Source organism: Anser cygnoides, chromosome 22, assembly GCF_040182565.1.
Source record: "Anser cygnoides isolate HZ-2024a breed goose chromosome 22, Taihu_goose_T2T_genome, whole genome shotgun sequence".
Lineage (NCBI taxonomy): Eukaryota > Metazoa > Chordata > Aves > Anseriformes > Anatidae > Anser > Anser cygnoides.
Genome location: NC_089894.1, coordinates 5,127,867 through 5,142,859, shown reverse-complemented (window position 1 = coordinate 5,142,859; position 14,993 = coordinate 5,127,867). Strand labels below are relative to the sequence as shown.

General features: G+C 53.1%; 1 protein-coding gene and 2 long non-coding RNA genes across 10 annotated transcripts in view; all 3 read right to left on the bottom strand.

Annotated features, from left to right (window-relative positions):
• Window positions 1-941: 941 nt before the first annotated feature.
• On the bottom strand, window positions 942-5,125 carry LOC125179826 (uncharacterized). Of its 2 annotated transcripts, XR_010826243.1 has the most exons (4): window positions 4,422-5,125; window positions 3,409-3,540; window positions 2,862-3,036; window positions 942-1,078 (listed from the first exon to the last, which is right to left on the bottom strand). It is a non-coding gene; the product is annotated as an uncharacterized lncRNA (long non-coding RNA). The 2 variants fall into 2 exon arrangements; XR_010826242.1 differs by having other exon boundaries at window positions 2,862-3,540.
• On the bottom strand, window positions 1,207-2,852 carry LOC136786752 (uncharacterized). Its single transcript, XR_010826247.1, has 2 exons — window positions 1,634-2,852; window positions 1,207-1,557 (listed from the first exon to the last, which is right to left on the bottom strand). It is a non-coding gene; the product is annotated as an uncharacterized lncRNA (long non-coding RNA).
• A 1,461-nt stretch (window positions 5,126-6,586) lies between the features above and the next one.
• Window positions 6,587-14,993, bottom strand: part of TLK2 (tousled like kinase 2) — a 44,845-nt gene continuing 36,438 nt past the window's right edge. For all 7 annotated transcript variants that reach the window (XM_066981498.1, XM_066981500.1, XM_066981495.1 and 4 more), the window contains 6 exons: window positions 14,216-14,305; window positions 13,605-13,774; window positions 11,967-12,105; window positions 10,761-10,872; window positions 9,643-9,750; window positions 6,587-9,257 (listed from right to left, as the gene is read on the bottom strand). In XM_066981498.1, coding sequence (XP_066837599.1) covers window positions 9,084-9,257; window positions 9,643-9,750; window positions 10,761-10,872; window positions 11,967-12,105; window positions 13,605-13,774; window positions 14,216-14,305 — 793 coding nt within the window. In that variant the 3' untranslated portion in view covers window positions 6,587-9,083. The remainder of the gene's footprint in view (window positions 9,258-9,642; window positions 9,751-10,760; window positions 10,873-11,966; window positions 12,106-13,604; window positions 13,775-14,215; window positions 14,306-14,993) is intronic.

Sequence of the window (14,993 nt, the reverse complement as noted above, 5' to 3'; positions counted from 1 at the left end):
TTTGGGGAGCTCTGGGGGGTTTGGGGACAAGGTGTCGGGAGCGGTGCCAAGGAGGTGGCGGGGAGCGGTGTGCGGTGTGTCCCATGTGGGAGCCCCCCCATGCAGGGTGCCCACTTCACCCCGAAACGTGGCTGGGGTACACGGGAGATGCTCGGGGACCCCCAGCCCCGTGCCAGGTCCCCCCCCAGGCCCCCGCAGCACTCCGCACTCGCTTCCCGTTGTGGCATGGGGTAGGAGCATCGCACGGCGTCCCACACTGCTTGGGTTCCTGTGTCCACGAGCTGAGTACAAGGAGCTTTTGAAACCCTTTTAACCCCTTTTTAGTTTTTTAATTTTTATTTTTTTTAATGCCTCCCCTCCAGTGGGCGCTGCACAAGCCCCAAAAGCCGTGCAGGGGGCTGCGAAGGAAGGCGCTGCCCTCGGGAAGCCGAGCGAGGAGGTGGGAAGGGAAGGAGAAGCCCGGCTCTGCTGCGGCTCCGTTCCCTTCACACGTGGGTTTAAAACATCCAGCGACCTCTGCGTGTACCTCCGCGTGCCCCAGGCCCCCTGCGTGGGATGGCTTTGGGCAGAAAATGCTGGAAATTGGCATTTTCCCCACGTTGCAGGGCGGGCTGTGCTGCCGTAGGAGGGTTGTTGGAGCCGAGGCTCAGGGGCGCTGAGGTCTGCACGGACCTGGTGAACCAGGGCAGCTGCTTGCCTCCTGCCTGGGATCTGGCTGGAGCAACAGGTCACCTGCAGCACCCCGAGAAGATTGAACCTTGCAACGTGCTCAAAGCCGATAAAAACCCCAAATCCCGGAACACCAGGAGGAGAAAGTCCCCGGGGGGGGGGTCTGAAGGCAGCAGCTCCCCCAGCCCTGGCTCTCCCCTGTTGCTGGAGCGATGAAGACCCTGTGCCACCAGAGCCTCACCGCCCCGAGGTCCCCGGGGATACAGGGGGAGCTCCATGGGCTGTGCCATGCGCGATTCAGGGAAGGCGATGCCTTTAACCAGGATGGCAGTGCTCCCTCGAGCCGGGCGCAGGATCTCTCCCGGTGTGGAGGGATGCTCGCGAGCCAGCGCGTTTGGTTTGGCAAATCCTGCAAAAATAAAGGGATCTGTTGTTTCCCAGCGAGGCAGGAAGGACCTGCAGAGCGGTGCCAGGAGAGGCTTTGGGGATGCAAACCCTCCTCCGGGAGGGCCCAATTAAGCACATCAGCATCTGGGCTGTTGGGCTTTTTTGTTTTTTTTTTTTTTCTTAAAGCCATGGATTATTTTTTAATTGAGCCAGCACCTGGAAGAGCAGCCTGGGGGTCAGGAGAGCAGCACCTGGGTGCTCGGTCCCGTCCCTAAGCCTTGGAGACGGGATGGGGACGACTCCAGGGGTGTCACCCACCCCAGGTGCCAGCAGCCAGGCATGAAGGAGCCGCGAAGCCCCACCAAGGGGTCCCCACACCCGCACAAATCTGCACAAAATCCCATCGGCAGGAGGGGACACGGCAGAGCCAGAAGGTCCCAGATCTCCCAGAGCATCGTCGCCTCCTGGCCTCGTCCATCCCAGTCCTCGGAGGCTGCTCCTCTGTGTGCAATTAGAAGACAATTAGCACTTCCTAATAATTAATTCCTCCAGCGTGGGCCAGCAGCTCCTCACTTACGCTCATCTAATCCAGTTTAGTACCAGTCGAGTTGCTGCTCATCGGAGCGGATCTGGAGGAAATGCCTTTTTCCCTTCCCCTGGGACGTTTCCAAGCTGTCTGACCTCTCCGGCCCTAACGAGCTGCTGCCAGACGAGGGGACGCGGCCGCATGCCGGGGACAGCTCCGGGGCTGTCTCTTTGCACCGGCCGGGGGCCGGGGGCCACGGGCTCGTCCCAGCTTAGTCAGCACCGGGAGATCCAGGCTGCTGCTGGCTCCCGCGGCCAGAGCATCTGCATCTGTCCCCTCTTTGGAAAAACTTAAATAAATGCTGGGTTTTGGCAAAAGCAGCCTACTGGTCAGGGAATGGTCACAGCAGAGGGGCTGCAGCAGGACAGCCAGGGCGAAACCCTGCTCGAGCGTGAGTTGCTTTTGCAGAAGGGGTTGAAAAATATTTCCTGAGCTCGATCTGTGCCGTGAGCTCTGCTTGGGTGGGGGTCTCGGCTTTTAGGGGATACTGGCAGGAATCAGGGCTGTTCAGTGTCCCACAGACTGGGAAAGAAACGTCGCCAGCAAGCCGTGGGACCCAGCTGTCACCCGGCTATTTGGGATGGGAAAACAACCCATGTGGCTGCCCGGCAGCCCCAGGCTGCGCAGAGGGGGAGGCCGGTTTCTCAGACGTGGTTTAGTTAAAGACCGAGGGCGTTAGGGCTTGGGGAGCCACCTCAGATAAAACCACGAGGCCGGGAGTTGCTCTGAAGGAGCCTGAGGGATTGAACAAACCCCAGAGCTGAAGCGCTCGGGGTCAGAGAGGTGCCCCACAAGCTGGGTATTGAATTCGGCTCTGATGCAGGGCAGGGTTGGTGTTCGCTCCCACCAAGGGCATTAGAGGACGGGGTCAGGGTGCCCACAGACCATGAGAGCAGCATCGGGGGCTCAGGCAGCTGCCCTGAAGGACAGAGCTGCACCACCCAGGGCATTGCTGCTGCCAGGATGGTGTCCATAACCGGCAGAGTCCCCATGCCCCCGGCTCTCCGCAGGACGAGGCTCCAGGACAGCAGCCCCGGGACCAAAGCCCAGACACCGAGGGGCTGCGGTGCCACGGGCTCCTGTTCCCTGTGCCCATCTCAGCCGGGACGGGGACCGACAGCACCTGCCAGGCTCGGCCACGAGCTCAGCCTCCGTCCGCACCGCCTCGGCCTCATCCTGGCCTCCGAACGAGGCCGGCCGGGCCAAGATCAACACCCACCTGGCAAGCATCGCCGCGCTGAGGTCACCGCTTAGGGAAGAGGCCGTCTCGGCGTCTGCTGGCTCCTCTCTCCCCCGCGCCGGCAGCGGGGAAGGCCACGTCGCTCCCCGCCCGCCGGGAGGAGCGGAGGCTGCGGGGGGGGCGCAGCCTGCCCATGGCCATGAGGAGACCCAGCCTGGAAGGGGCGAAAAGGGAAGGAGGGCGCAGCGGCGCTGGGTTTGTGCGCGAGCATCGCAGCCCTGCCTGGCGGAGCCAGGAGAAAAAGGAGAGGGTGTTCTGCTGGGGAATGTGCCGCTGCGGGGTCGCAGGGATCAGGGGTAGAAATGGGTGTGGATGAGGAAGCAGCGCGAAGAGAAATGGTTGTTTTCCTTCTGTTCCTTCATCCCAGGAAGCCCCCGCATCCCCCAGCATTTGTGGCAGGCTCTGAGAGCTGCCTGCCAGGGTGGGGATGGGGTGGCAGGAGCAGGGCTCCCCGTGGAAACCCTACAGAAATCCCCTGCTCCAGCAATGGATAGGGTCCCCCATCCCTGTCCTCCCCAGGACTCACGCTGGGCTCTGCAGCGCCGGTGGCAAGGAGCAGTTGGCAGCCACGGGGCTGGGCTGGGGGGCGGGATGCATCCCCCCCGTGCGGGGCTAGGGCAGGGGCTCGTCCCCAGAGGTCACAGCTGCGCCCTCCTGGCTGTGGACAAGCGGGGACGTCGGGCAGGGATCTCATCGGAGAGGGATCTCACCGGGGATGCACCACGGGCACAGCCCGGGGACACGGGGGAGGCACCGCGCCCGATCTCCGAGACACCACCGGACCATCCAAGACGGCCGTCAGCCCTGGCTCTGCTCAACGCCCAGCTGCAGGGAGCGGGCTCCTGGCCCGGAGCAGCCCCCTCCCTGCCTCCGTGCCGGCCGCCCCCGCGGCTGCTGCAAGGAGCCGAAGGGGCTCCGCCAGGAGCAGGGGTCCCCCGGGGGCTTGGCTGGCCCCGGACCCCCTCGCTGCGAGCGGCGTCGGTCCCTTTGGGGCTGCTCCGCCGGGGCTCTTTCGCTGCTTTCTCTTCTGCAGCCCTTAGAAGTCAGGCAAGTTCAAGCTGCAAATAATTTATTAAAACCAGATGTGCTCGCTCAAAGCTGCCACGAGGAATTTCAGGGCGCTCCAGCCCTGGGAGGGCCAGCGCCGAGGTCTCTGCCCTTCCGACGCGGGGGCGAGACGAGGCCGGGGGCTGCCCGGGGAGGAGCGCTGCCCCCCCGAGCCCGCGGCCGCTCCTTGCTCCCCGGGGCGCCCGGAAAGGGGCCGCATGGATTTCCAGCCCTTCTAGAAAAAAAAATCGCCTTCTAGAAAAAAAACAAACCACCACTTTCTCCTCGTGACTCAGGCACAAGTTAGCAGCACCGGGACACGGGGCCGGGAGGGAAGGCAGCTGGAGAGCAGCGGAGGACGGCACATCCCGAGCGGCATCTTCTGCACCAGGCTCCAGCCCTGTCCCGTGGCCATTCCCAGTGGGAGCAGCACAAACTGGGGCCACGCGGACAGCCCTGGACCCTCTTCTTCCACCTCCACCACTGCCTCACCTCGTAGCCCTGGGCACGACCCCTTCTGCCTCCGTCCCTCGCTGTCTCCTCTCTCCTGGAGGGGTTTTGGCACCATCCTGGCCGCTCTCCTGGGTTTGGGTGCGAGCGGGCGGATTGTCAGGATTAGCGGGAGCTGGGATGAGCCGACATGCTGAGCAAAGCAGGTTTCCAGCCCTGATCTTGAGGCAAAGCCGAGGCTAGGCCAAGAGGGAGGACACGACCGAACTGGTGGCCTGTCCCCCGGCCAACGCGTGCTCGCAGTGCCCAGGCTGCCGGCGGCTTCGGTTAAGCGAGGACAGGGCTGAGCAGAGCTCTGCCTTCCGCTCCCTGTGAGTGCGGATCGAAGCCAAGCACCTTGTAAACCTGGCCGGGACGCGCTGGTAACCTCAGCTACACGGCGCGAGGGTTGGCTCCGCCGTCCCGTCCTGCAGCATCGACCCGCGCTGAGCCAGGCTGACAGTTGGCAATCGGGAGCGACGGAAAGGGCCGAGCCGCAGCCGAAGGGAGAGGAAAGGCTGCAGCGAGCGATCCCACGGCAAGATCCAGGGCCGGGAGCCGGAGACACGCAAGGAGGCGAGCGCGGCGCTGGCAGCCACTCGCGGCTCCTCACCAGACAGCACGCGCCAGCGGCTTTTCCCGGCCTTCGCGCCCCCACACAGTTAACGCGTGAAATGAGAGCTTTTGGAGCTTTTCTCAGCCCCGGCCCCGGCTCCCGCTCCCCCGCCTGGCAGAGACAATAGTGTCCTTGTGGCCAAGACGCCTGGCCCTGGGCGTGAATGTGCGAGGGGAGGCCGAGCAGCACGGCGTTTGCTTGGCCTCTCGCCCCCAGCCCTGCCCAGGGCAGGCACTGCAGGGGTGCACGGATGCTCCACGGGCACCGCCGGCACGGCCACGGGGGGTCCCGGGGCGAAAAGGCAGCTGCAGGCAGTAGGAAAGTTGCCCCCGTGCTGGGTGAGAGCCCTGCTTCTGTGCTGCAAAACCTCCTCTCCGTTCCGGGTGGTGCGAGGTTTAAAGCTTTAGCACCCAGAAAATAACATCCTCCAGCAGCAAACCCCAGGGAGACGCTGGCAGCAGTAGCAAACCTCGCGTCGAGGGTTTGCCAGGTCACAAAATAAACTGGGACTGGCCTATTTGGCAGAAGGGAGCTCGTTTCATAGCATGACGCCTAACCGCTAACGTATGAGGCGAAGCATCCAGCAAGGCAGCCCCTTGGGAAGCCTCATTCCTGCTGGCTTTGAGCTGAGCTCCTATAATGCTGCTTATGGCCCTGCTCCGGGCACGCCCCGCGCCCCACGGGTACCTGGCCACGGCTGCATTCAGCTCACGCATTTGCTGCTGAAATGCTACCACCACCTCCTGCTGCCCAAATCTGCGTCGCATCATCCCAGCTGGCACCGGCGCCCAAAACCTCATCAGCTGCAGCAGCGCAGAGGGAGCCGAGCTGCTCTCGGTGTTCGGTTTCACCCGCGCTTCGCCAAAAGCTCGTTCTTACCCCCAGCGCACGGCGGGTGATGCCAGGTTCGTCAGGAGCGCAGGAATCCTCGCCCACCGCCACTCGTCCTGCAGCGGTCGGGCGCATCACCTCGCGGGGATACCTCGCGAAGCGCTCGCAGCGTGCCCGCGGGGAGCCGGGCACAGGAGCTGGCGCTCAGTGGGAGAAGCAGACTCGGTGCCTTCAGCTGCCAAGGTCTTTTTTCCTTCTCTATTGTGTAGTTTGAAAGCTGCCGAGACGGAAATTGAAGGAGCTGAATTTCTTGTTGCAGTCCTGGAGCCTGGCTGTGGCCACCAGCTCGCGGCACCGCCAGCCAGGGCAGAGGGGGAGTCTAACAGTTTCATCAGCAGGCACAAAAAGGGTTTCTTTGTGGCCCGTGCATAAACAGCTCCTAAAGGCAGCTACTGCTCTGCTAGAAATGAGGGATAAAACCCAAGCTGATGTCTTCCACGTTCTAGAACAAGATAGGTATCAGTAATTGAACAAGACTCGGTAATTTTCAACAACAGCCCGTGCAGGGCGCGATTCCCTCCTCTGATGCAGAGATCCCACTGCTCTGAGCTGCTGAGCACCGCCCTTCTCCATCCTTCCTCCTCGTCCTGGCACCCCCCAAGCCCCCGCAAACAGCTCCTGCCAGCGCTACGAAGAGCAAAAACAGAAAGAGCCAAGCAAATCAGTTTCTTAAAACTTATTTTAATATCCATGTCTCATCTGTTGGGTAGAGCCAAAACAGTCTGGCCTGGTTTAAGTTACAAATTCTTCATACACTTTTCTTTAAGTAAATGAACAGTGTGGCAATAGGGTCTGTTATTGGAAGTGAAACCCATATTAACAAGGAAGGTGTCGCAGCTAGAATTCTACCAGGGTTCTTCACTGCTGTCAGCCCCAGAAAAGGCTAACGCAGTCCCATGGCCCCTGAATGGGTGTCACACAGCAGGAATAAATGCATCTGACACAAAACTAATCACACCCACAGAGATAGCACACACTGTATGTCCAAGAAACAACGGGGCTGGGATACAAAAAACCCTTTTAGAATTCTCCCCGATGTGGACAGACACCAAATCATCCGTTTCAGCAAACAGGACGAAGCATCAACCCTGATTTTGCCCCGACAGAGGCTGGATAGACACGTTGAATCACTGCTTGCTAAACAGTTAACTTCTGGAATAGACCAGCAGCGATGGAAAGGGCTAAGAAATTATGGCTGAGTATTTAAAGATGCAGTATTTCTTTTCTTTGTTTAAAACACTACAGTTTAGAGACCACCCTAACGCAGCTGCAAGTGAATACATCCAATTAAAAGCCCAAGAGTCACTACAAAAATAGTAATAAAAATCAAAGCAACAGAGTTCCACGCTTTCCAGGTCCATTGCTCAATTTCAACAGACTCCTGCAATTTTCAGTTAACCTCGAGTTCCTGAACAGGTTAAGCGTGATGTTTGCAGATGATGGCTTACAAATAAGGCAGACACGTGCTAGTTCTCTCACAAAGCGCGAGATGGAGAACGTTGCTTACCACGAGAGCAGCATTCAGGTACTGAGCGCCCCCCAAAAGCAGCCCACGCGCTGCTGGAGCTGCAGGATTGATCCCAGAGGTGCCGCACCGAGAACAGTCCACAACACGGTGGTCTGGGTGTCGGGTTAGGAAGCGTGCACACGATCGTTTGGTTTTTTAAACACCTTGGATTGAAGTAGTGTACGGCTCAGCTCTCTCCCGAGAACACTGCATCTTTAAATTTTTCTGGCTACGAGCTCCTGCCACATGTTAGGAACACTCCAACCTGGCTGCCACATGTTCAAGTGCTGCGCTTTTTGTGTGTGTTTTCAGTCTTCCTTCAACGCAGGGGGGAAAGGGGGCACACTGGGGACAACAGGCTTGTGTTTCACAGCAGGCAGGCTCCAGCTGAAGGTGTAAAACCTCTCCGGGCAGATTACAGAAGGGAGACAAAAATATTCGGGTGTTTGTTCCCTTCTAGAACATTATCTCCTTCCCCTCTATTTGTAATCTGACGCAGCAACGACAGCAAGTTAGAAAAGTCAACAAGTTTTAGAAGGAAAACGTTAAAGGAGAGAGGCAGCTTTCCTGCCAAGTCACCTAACTGGGAAGAGCCTTCTTCAGCTTTAGATTTTTGTAACGTGAACAAGATATGTACAGTACTGCAGGAGCACAGACCACACCTGAGCTGTGCTCCGATTCCTTCCCGTTCGCTGCCTGCCTTTTCAACAGTCAACAGCTATCACGCTCACGAGAGCAGAGAGCACGTCGTGAGCATGTCAGGGTGCGTTTTCAAAAAGAACAGCACTTCAAATAAATTAAAAAGATGCAACCAACCGTTGTGAGATCTATGAAGCAGCAGCTGAAAACCTAGTGGCAGGCTGACGCATGATCCACTCTGATCACAGGAGATCTACACAGGCTGCCTACGGGCTCCACGGCCCTCCTGAGAAGGTGATTATTCGTAAGAGGCCACCCCAAGGGAGCAGAGAGCTGCACCATCTGCAGAACGGACACTGCCATGGACCTGCTAATACGGGTTTCACTTTGAGACCAGAAAACTGTTTTCTTCCAAAAAATTGTTATTTTTAAAAAACTGAAATTAATTAGGGGTAAAACACTAACTCTAGTGCCATGAACAGGCAGGATCAACTTTTTTCCCCTCCAAAGGGCAAAGAGTCATATACCATCCCCAGCTGAACCTTGGTGCTTCGAGCTTTTCAGGAGATGTTACCTAAACTTTATTAAAAGAAAAAGAACAATGTTTAAATATCAACACTGGACTAGCCCAGTCTTTTTCCAAAGTCCACATTCTTCATATGAAGCACACACGGCGTCCTGGATTCCCCAAGGCTGCATGTTCAGAAGTTCACAGTACATAGAACCATGTCTTTTGTATTTTCTTGAGTTTCCCCTCCTTGCTCAGAGCAGCCACCCTTCGCGGTCATTTACTGGACAAACCTCAAGCCATCTCCTATCCACATGGCTTGGCCTAGATGCCGAAGGTTTTCTTGATGAGAATTGATGTCATGCTCTATGGATGGAAAAAAGCAAGAGAAAAAAAGCACCTGGTACAGGTTTCTCGAGACCCTTGCGGATTCCTCTATTCCAAAGCTGTTTCTGAAAGTCTTTTTGCCGGTTTCTCAAGCAGTTTTTGGCCTATTACTCTGTCTCAGTTTGAAGAGCTGTTATTGGATGATCCAGAGGTTGATGCAATCGCAGCTCCAGCTGGGCTGCTTGTGGATACAGATTTGCGGATGTGAGGCAGCAAGTACGGGTCACAGGCCAGCTGCTGGACATCTATCCGATCCTCCTTTCGGTAGGCCAAACAGCGTCTGATAAATGCCTGCAGATACCCCAAAGGCGAAACAAGAATCAGTAGACTGACAGGATCAGGAAACTTTCTCTGATAGATAGCTCTTTGGGAGCTGGGCCAATCTGACAACCCCGGCACTGAAATTCCTTCCCCGGGGACTGCACAGACAGCCCAGCTCCCATGCCAAAAGCTCATCTTTTATCGGGAGAAAGCACGGGTAGAGGCACACGCTGTGCTCCCTTCAACCCCGAGGCTGACAACTGCAACGATGCAAAGTCACAGAGCACCCTGCAGAAGGTAAGCATTAAACACAGAATTCCTTGCTAGTTTTAGGAGAACCATACGAAAGGAACGGTCAGGGCCGATTGCTGAATGGTATGCACGGGGTGATCAAATTATCTGCAGCAAAACTTACCTTTGCTTCTGGCGTGACTACTGGCTTTGGAGGGAACTGCACCTCGGTAGCTTTCAGAATCGTGTTCTCCTGCAGAATGTCTTGTTGTGACTGGTTGTGGCCAAAGGGCTACCAAAAAAATAAAAGAGGGTTGTTAAAGGTTGATGACAGGCCTTAAATAAACCTTAACACTTCTGTTAATCATCACTTGACATCAGCATTTTTCCAGGCAAGACGCCCGTGAACGTTACTGAAGGTGCTGCAGATTCCTGCCAGATGAGCAGGACACACTGCTCCTGTTTTTAAACTGGTCAAAAGGGACATCAAGCTGGAACATGTCTGGGGTGTCTCCAGCTCAGACAGGAGGGACCTCCATCTGCTTCCAGACCTCATCGGTCAGCACCAGCACATGCCAGAGGACCTTCACCGATCTGAGCAGCCAGGAGATTCACCTACTTCAACCTCTGCTGGGCCGGTTCCGCTGTCTGCCTGCCTGACACCACTAAGCAGACACAGCGTGTTTAGCAACCCAGGCTTTCACAACACTCGGTTACCAAGGACTTGGGAACACAAGTGTTGATGGAATCCTCTTCCTGCCCCGATCAATTTATTTTGTTGTCAAAACCAAAATAAGATAGCCTTTTCTTGGGACGATTCGTCTCTTCCTGATTCAGACTCTTCCCTTCCAAAAGGCATCCTAAAAACTTCTAGAGGAGGTCCTTGTACCTACTTTTTATTTTAAAACACTTGCAGCTGTCGAGCAATACCTGGCTCCACAAAGGCTCACCATTCAAAAGAATAATATCAAAACACATGGAAAGCATCACAAAACAATGCCAAACCAGGAACCTCAGGTGTCTGGCCCTGAACAACACACTTGTCCTGCCTGTAAGGGCCTCACTGGAAACATGTCCAGCGGAAGGAGATGTTCTGAAGATTGCTCCTGAAGGAATAGCCATGTGGAGCAAAACACAACCTAGTAAATTATCCCCACCCCATTAACACAGGCTCTGTCTTGGAGCTGATGGCAAGGAGACAAGGCAGAAGCACCTTCTAGTGTGGCAAGAAGGAAACAAGTCAGGGCTGCCTCCAAAAGGTTTGGGAATCACTACTTGGAAAGGAGTTACATGCGTTCTTACCTTTCTGCCATAGAGACACTGATAGAAGATAACTCCTACTGACCAGACATCAACTTTATTTGAAATCTTTGGAGGTTCTTTCCCAACTACAAAACATTCTGGTGGCAAATACCTGATGAGGAGGAAGCGACAAGTTATTAGTAACATCTCCAAATACTTTCAGTCATTTTCTTTGGAAGGGAAGGAACAAGCTTCTGTGATCAGATGTTGGCTTGGGAGTCACAGGACCAGATCTTGGTTCTTGTACACCTTCAGATTAAGATCACTGCACACCAGCTCCTGGAAACCACGATCCCAAGGATGTCCAGACATCCATGGTCTGAGCTAGTCAGCACAGTCAATTTCTTTTCAGCAGAACACACAAAATAGCCTCTTTTTCTTTCATCTTTCAAACTGGCATTTGTTGTTAGAAAGGCTTGGCCAACAATTCCACAATAGAAATTCACAGCCAAAGTATGTATTTCTAGAAACACAACCTCAGATGCCATGCCTCAGAGACCCAGCCTTGCTTAAACTACAGCTAGCGTCATTTTTAGGAAAGGAGCAAGCCTTTGCAACACAGGCGGCCTTAGAAAATGTTTGGGCAACTGTTGCCCATAGTGACGGTTTGCAGCTTGGGTGATTTCTAAGAATCACATTCAGAGGTACTCACCATAGGTCCTGCTCTCAGCTACGGGTGACGCAGTGCCAACAACTGGCATCAGAGGTAAAGTATTACTGAAACATCTCTCACGTGACACTCAGAAATGAAGCTTTGGCTCTAGATAGCACCATGAGACTTATGTATTTTGTAAGAGCTAACACTCTGGATTTTCACATTATCTCAGTAGGATACTCTTTCCTTCTCCCTGATGTACCTGCGTGGTATTCTCCTCCCCCCTAAACTGCTAGACCGTGCCATTATGCACTGCAGAATAGCAGCCAAGTTCCACTCCAGAGCTGGCTATCTCAGACGCGCAATTTTTCACCGGGCACTTTGGACAAGAGGTGGTCTTCAAATGCATAAACACAGACTGAAAAGCAAAAAGCTGCCAGCCTCAAAAGAAGCTGTGTGTGTCAACTGAAAAAGCGGTTTCCAGGGTCTCAAACCCCCAGCGTCTCAAGCTGTCACAGACAATGGCAGCACATACAGATCAAGAATAATTTACACACAGTTTTGGATTTGTGTCAGCTCTGTAAGTTGCCAGTGCCCCAGGCAATGCTTACCAGTAAGTACCAGCCCCCTGCGATGTCAGTTCCATGCCATCAACAGAGTTGTAGCTGTCATCATCCATGATTTTGGAAAGTCCAAAATCGGTGATTTTTATCTCTCCACATGCAGTACCATTGACTAGAAGAATGTTACCTAAACGGAGGAAGGAAACAGGCTCTTAGGATATACATCTAGCAGAGAAAAGCAAGAATAAAATGACACTGAACTCTGTCTCTCTGCACAAGAGAACACGGAACCTGCAAAACACAGGGAGTTGCAGCAGCCTGGGGTAGATGTTTTACCACAATACACAACTTCAAAGACAACTCAGCTCCTACTGAGTGCTAGATCTGATTTGTCCATCTGCAACTGACTCAGTTGCCCAACATTACTTGGGGCCTTCAAGATTACGAGCCCTATTCTCCAACCTGGCTTGATGCCCCTGCTGTTTTGGTCCCTCCCAGAGGTCCTGCTGGAAGGGCAGGTCAAAAAGGAGGACTAAGGAGAGAAGGAAGCACACATTCACAGTTATGACTCATTTTATCCAGGAGTCCTGACTTGCCCCAGCCTCTCAACAGCCAGAAACACTCTCCTTCCTGGCAGTGCTCCCCAGTGGCTTTCTAAGCTCAAAAAGGACAATTACTGCTTAAGCAAGAGTCTTCTACAAATCCATCATGGATCAAGCAGTCAGATCATCGCTGTTTTTCTCAAAGCCTACAGTTAAGCAGCAGAATTGTGTGTGATGGCAGCGGATGAATCACAACTTTAGACAACTGTAGGCAGAGCTCTGCAGCGTAAGAGCGGCCAACAGCTGGGGGAAGAAACGCGTGCACTAGAACTGGAGCAACAGCACCACCTCCTGTACAGACTCCTCGTGCTGATGCAATAAACCACATCACATACCGGTTACACAATACTTACCGATGAAGTGCCACCAGTAAAGGGAGGCAAACCAAAGATAACTTTTTGAAGAGGTGGTTGAATTTTACTGGACTAGTGAACAGCAATGTAGCCAATATCCGTACCCAAAAAGGGGGCACTTTCACTTCTGCCCTCACTACTCCATCCAATGCTAAAGGGAAAGCTGCAACTACGTTTGGAGAGGACCTTCTACCTGGTAGATGTTACTGAAATCAAAAGGCAGACCTGAGCAAACAGTTTTGACTGTATATCCTCAGCTTTGTGAGCTTTCACGTGATATGAAAAAATGAACCCTTCCAAGCCAGCTTCTGCCACCAAGTTTTCAGGAGGATGACTACAGAAAGAGTAAGTCAGAAGAATGGGAACAGAAAACACACTAGTAATTATGGGAACCTTTATGAAGCAATAATAACAGAAGCCCTCAAATACAGAACACAAGCAGGTCATTGAGAAACCAAACAGACACTTGGTGGTTCAAGGGCTCATTCTGAACAAGAAGGCTGCTTTTTCTGGAATGTTACTTCCTTGTTTATGTTGCAATTCTGGGAGACAATAAGCTTTTCACAGAATGTTCTATGCATTTTAGTTTTCTCTTGACGCAAGTTAATTTTCCCAGGCAGGACTGTCTCCTTTTCGCTGTTTGACCAAAATAAATGCTCCCATGTTATTTATAACCCATTACCTTTAGTTATTAAGCATCCTTAGGCACATCAGCTAGCAGCGTAGCATACCTGGTTTAAGGTCATAGTGTATGATGGGAGGTTTGATTTCATTTAAGTATTTTAAAGCATTCACGATCTGCATGATAATGGATCGCGCCTCCTTCTCCGACATTAACTTGTGCTGTTTCAGGTAGAAGTCCAGATCATTTCCCTCACAGTATTCTAACACTGTACAAAACCTGGAGGCAAAACAGGAGTAGTTGTAATTAAGGCATCGGATAGAAACCAGAACGCTGTTGTTGTTTGTCTGCAAGTCTCATCTATTTGATCAAAGTTTCAAATTAAGAGCCCTCCAGCCTATTAATCCTTCTTTAAAAATAGGCCACCAGGAGCACAGTCCTTAGTGCTCAACAGTGCAAAGGTCAGATGTGCCCCATTTAGCACTAGAAGCAGACAGGGAAAGCTGTATCCGCTGGGGTATGCGCCCAGGCCAATAAAGAGCAGGATTTACTAGTAGAGCATCACATCTCTAGGAAACCTGTGCATACTGCAACTGCTTCAGACATCTCCGCAGTACAGTCTGCATGGTGCGGATATATTCTGGACTCTACTTTTGAAAGACCAAAAGCTTTGAAGTGAATGGGTCAAATTGAGTCAAAGGACACAGCAACACAACTTACGAGTCAGTATCCAGTGAGAAGTAGTCATATAGCTTAACTATTCGAGGATGATCCAGTTCTTTGTGAATTCTGTACTCTCTACACGCATGTCTGAAAGTAGGAAAGTCTGAGCATTAGTCATACAAGTGACTTAATTCTAAGTTCCACAGATAGAGCACCCAGACATACCACTCAGCATTCCAAGTCCAATCACAAACCCATGCACATTATTCAGACAACTTGAGAAAAGGCAAGCAAATCAGAAACTGCTCAGAACAATTTTGAAGAACCACAGAATCTAAGTGCATCAGATTCTCAAGTGCTGGCAGTACTACAAAATAACTAATCCTGATTAACGGTACTGCTTGCCAAAACAGAATAATCTCATAATAAATCGCTATGGGATCCAAGATAGCTGAATACAAAAATCAGCAAGTTCTAGAAAAATTCCAGGACACTCAACTGTCCAGTTTCCAAGCTTCAATTCCAGCTTAGCTTGTGCCAGTGACTTGTTGGGGAAGTAATATCACAGCTTTATCTCTACAGTTCTGTCAAAAAAAGCCTGCCTGCTATTCTGCAGTGCTTATCTAATCCATAGCATTAGGAAGCAAGAGTTCACCAGTACCTAAAAGACCTCCTGTACCTCTCTTCTAGGCCATGGACATGGAAATGTATTCCTAATCATCTGTGAAAAGCTTAAGTATTCTAGGAAACAAAGTGAAGTCTTTCTGGGAGCAAAATGCAGATGTGTACCTGGAAGATGGGTACCAGCACCCTGTTTCTGCAAGAGCGCAAGAGC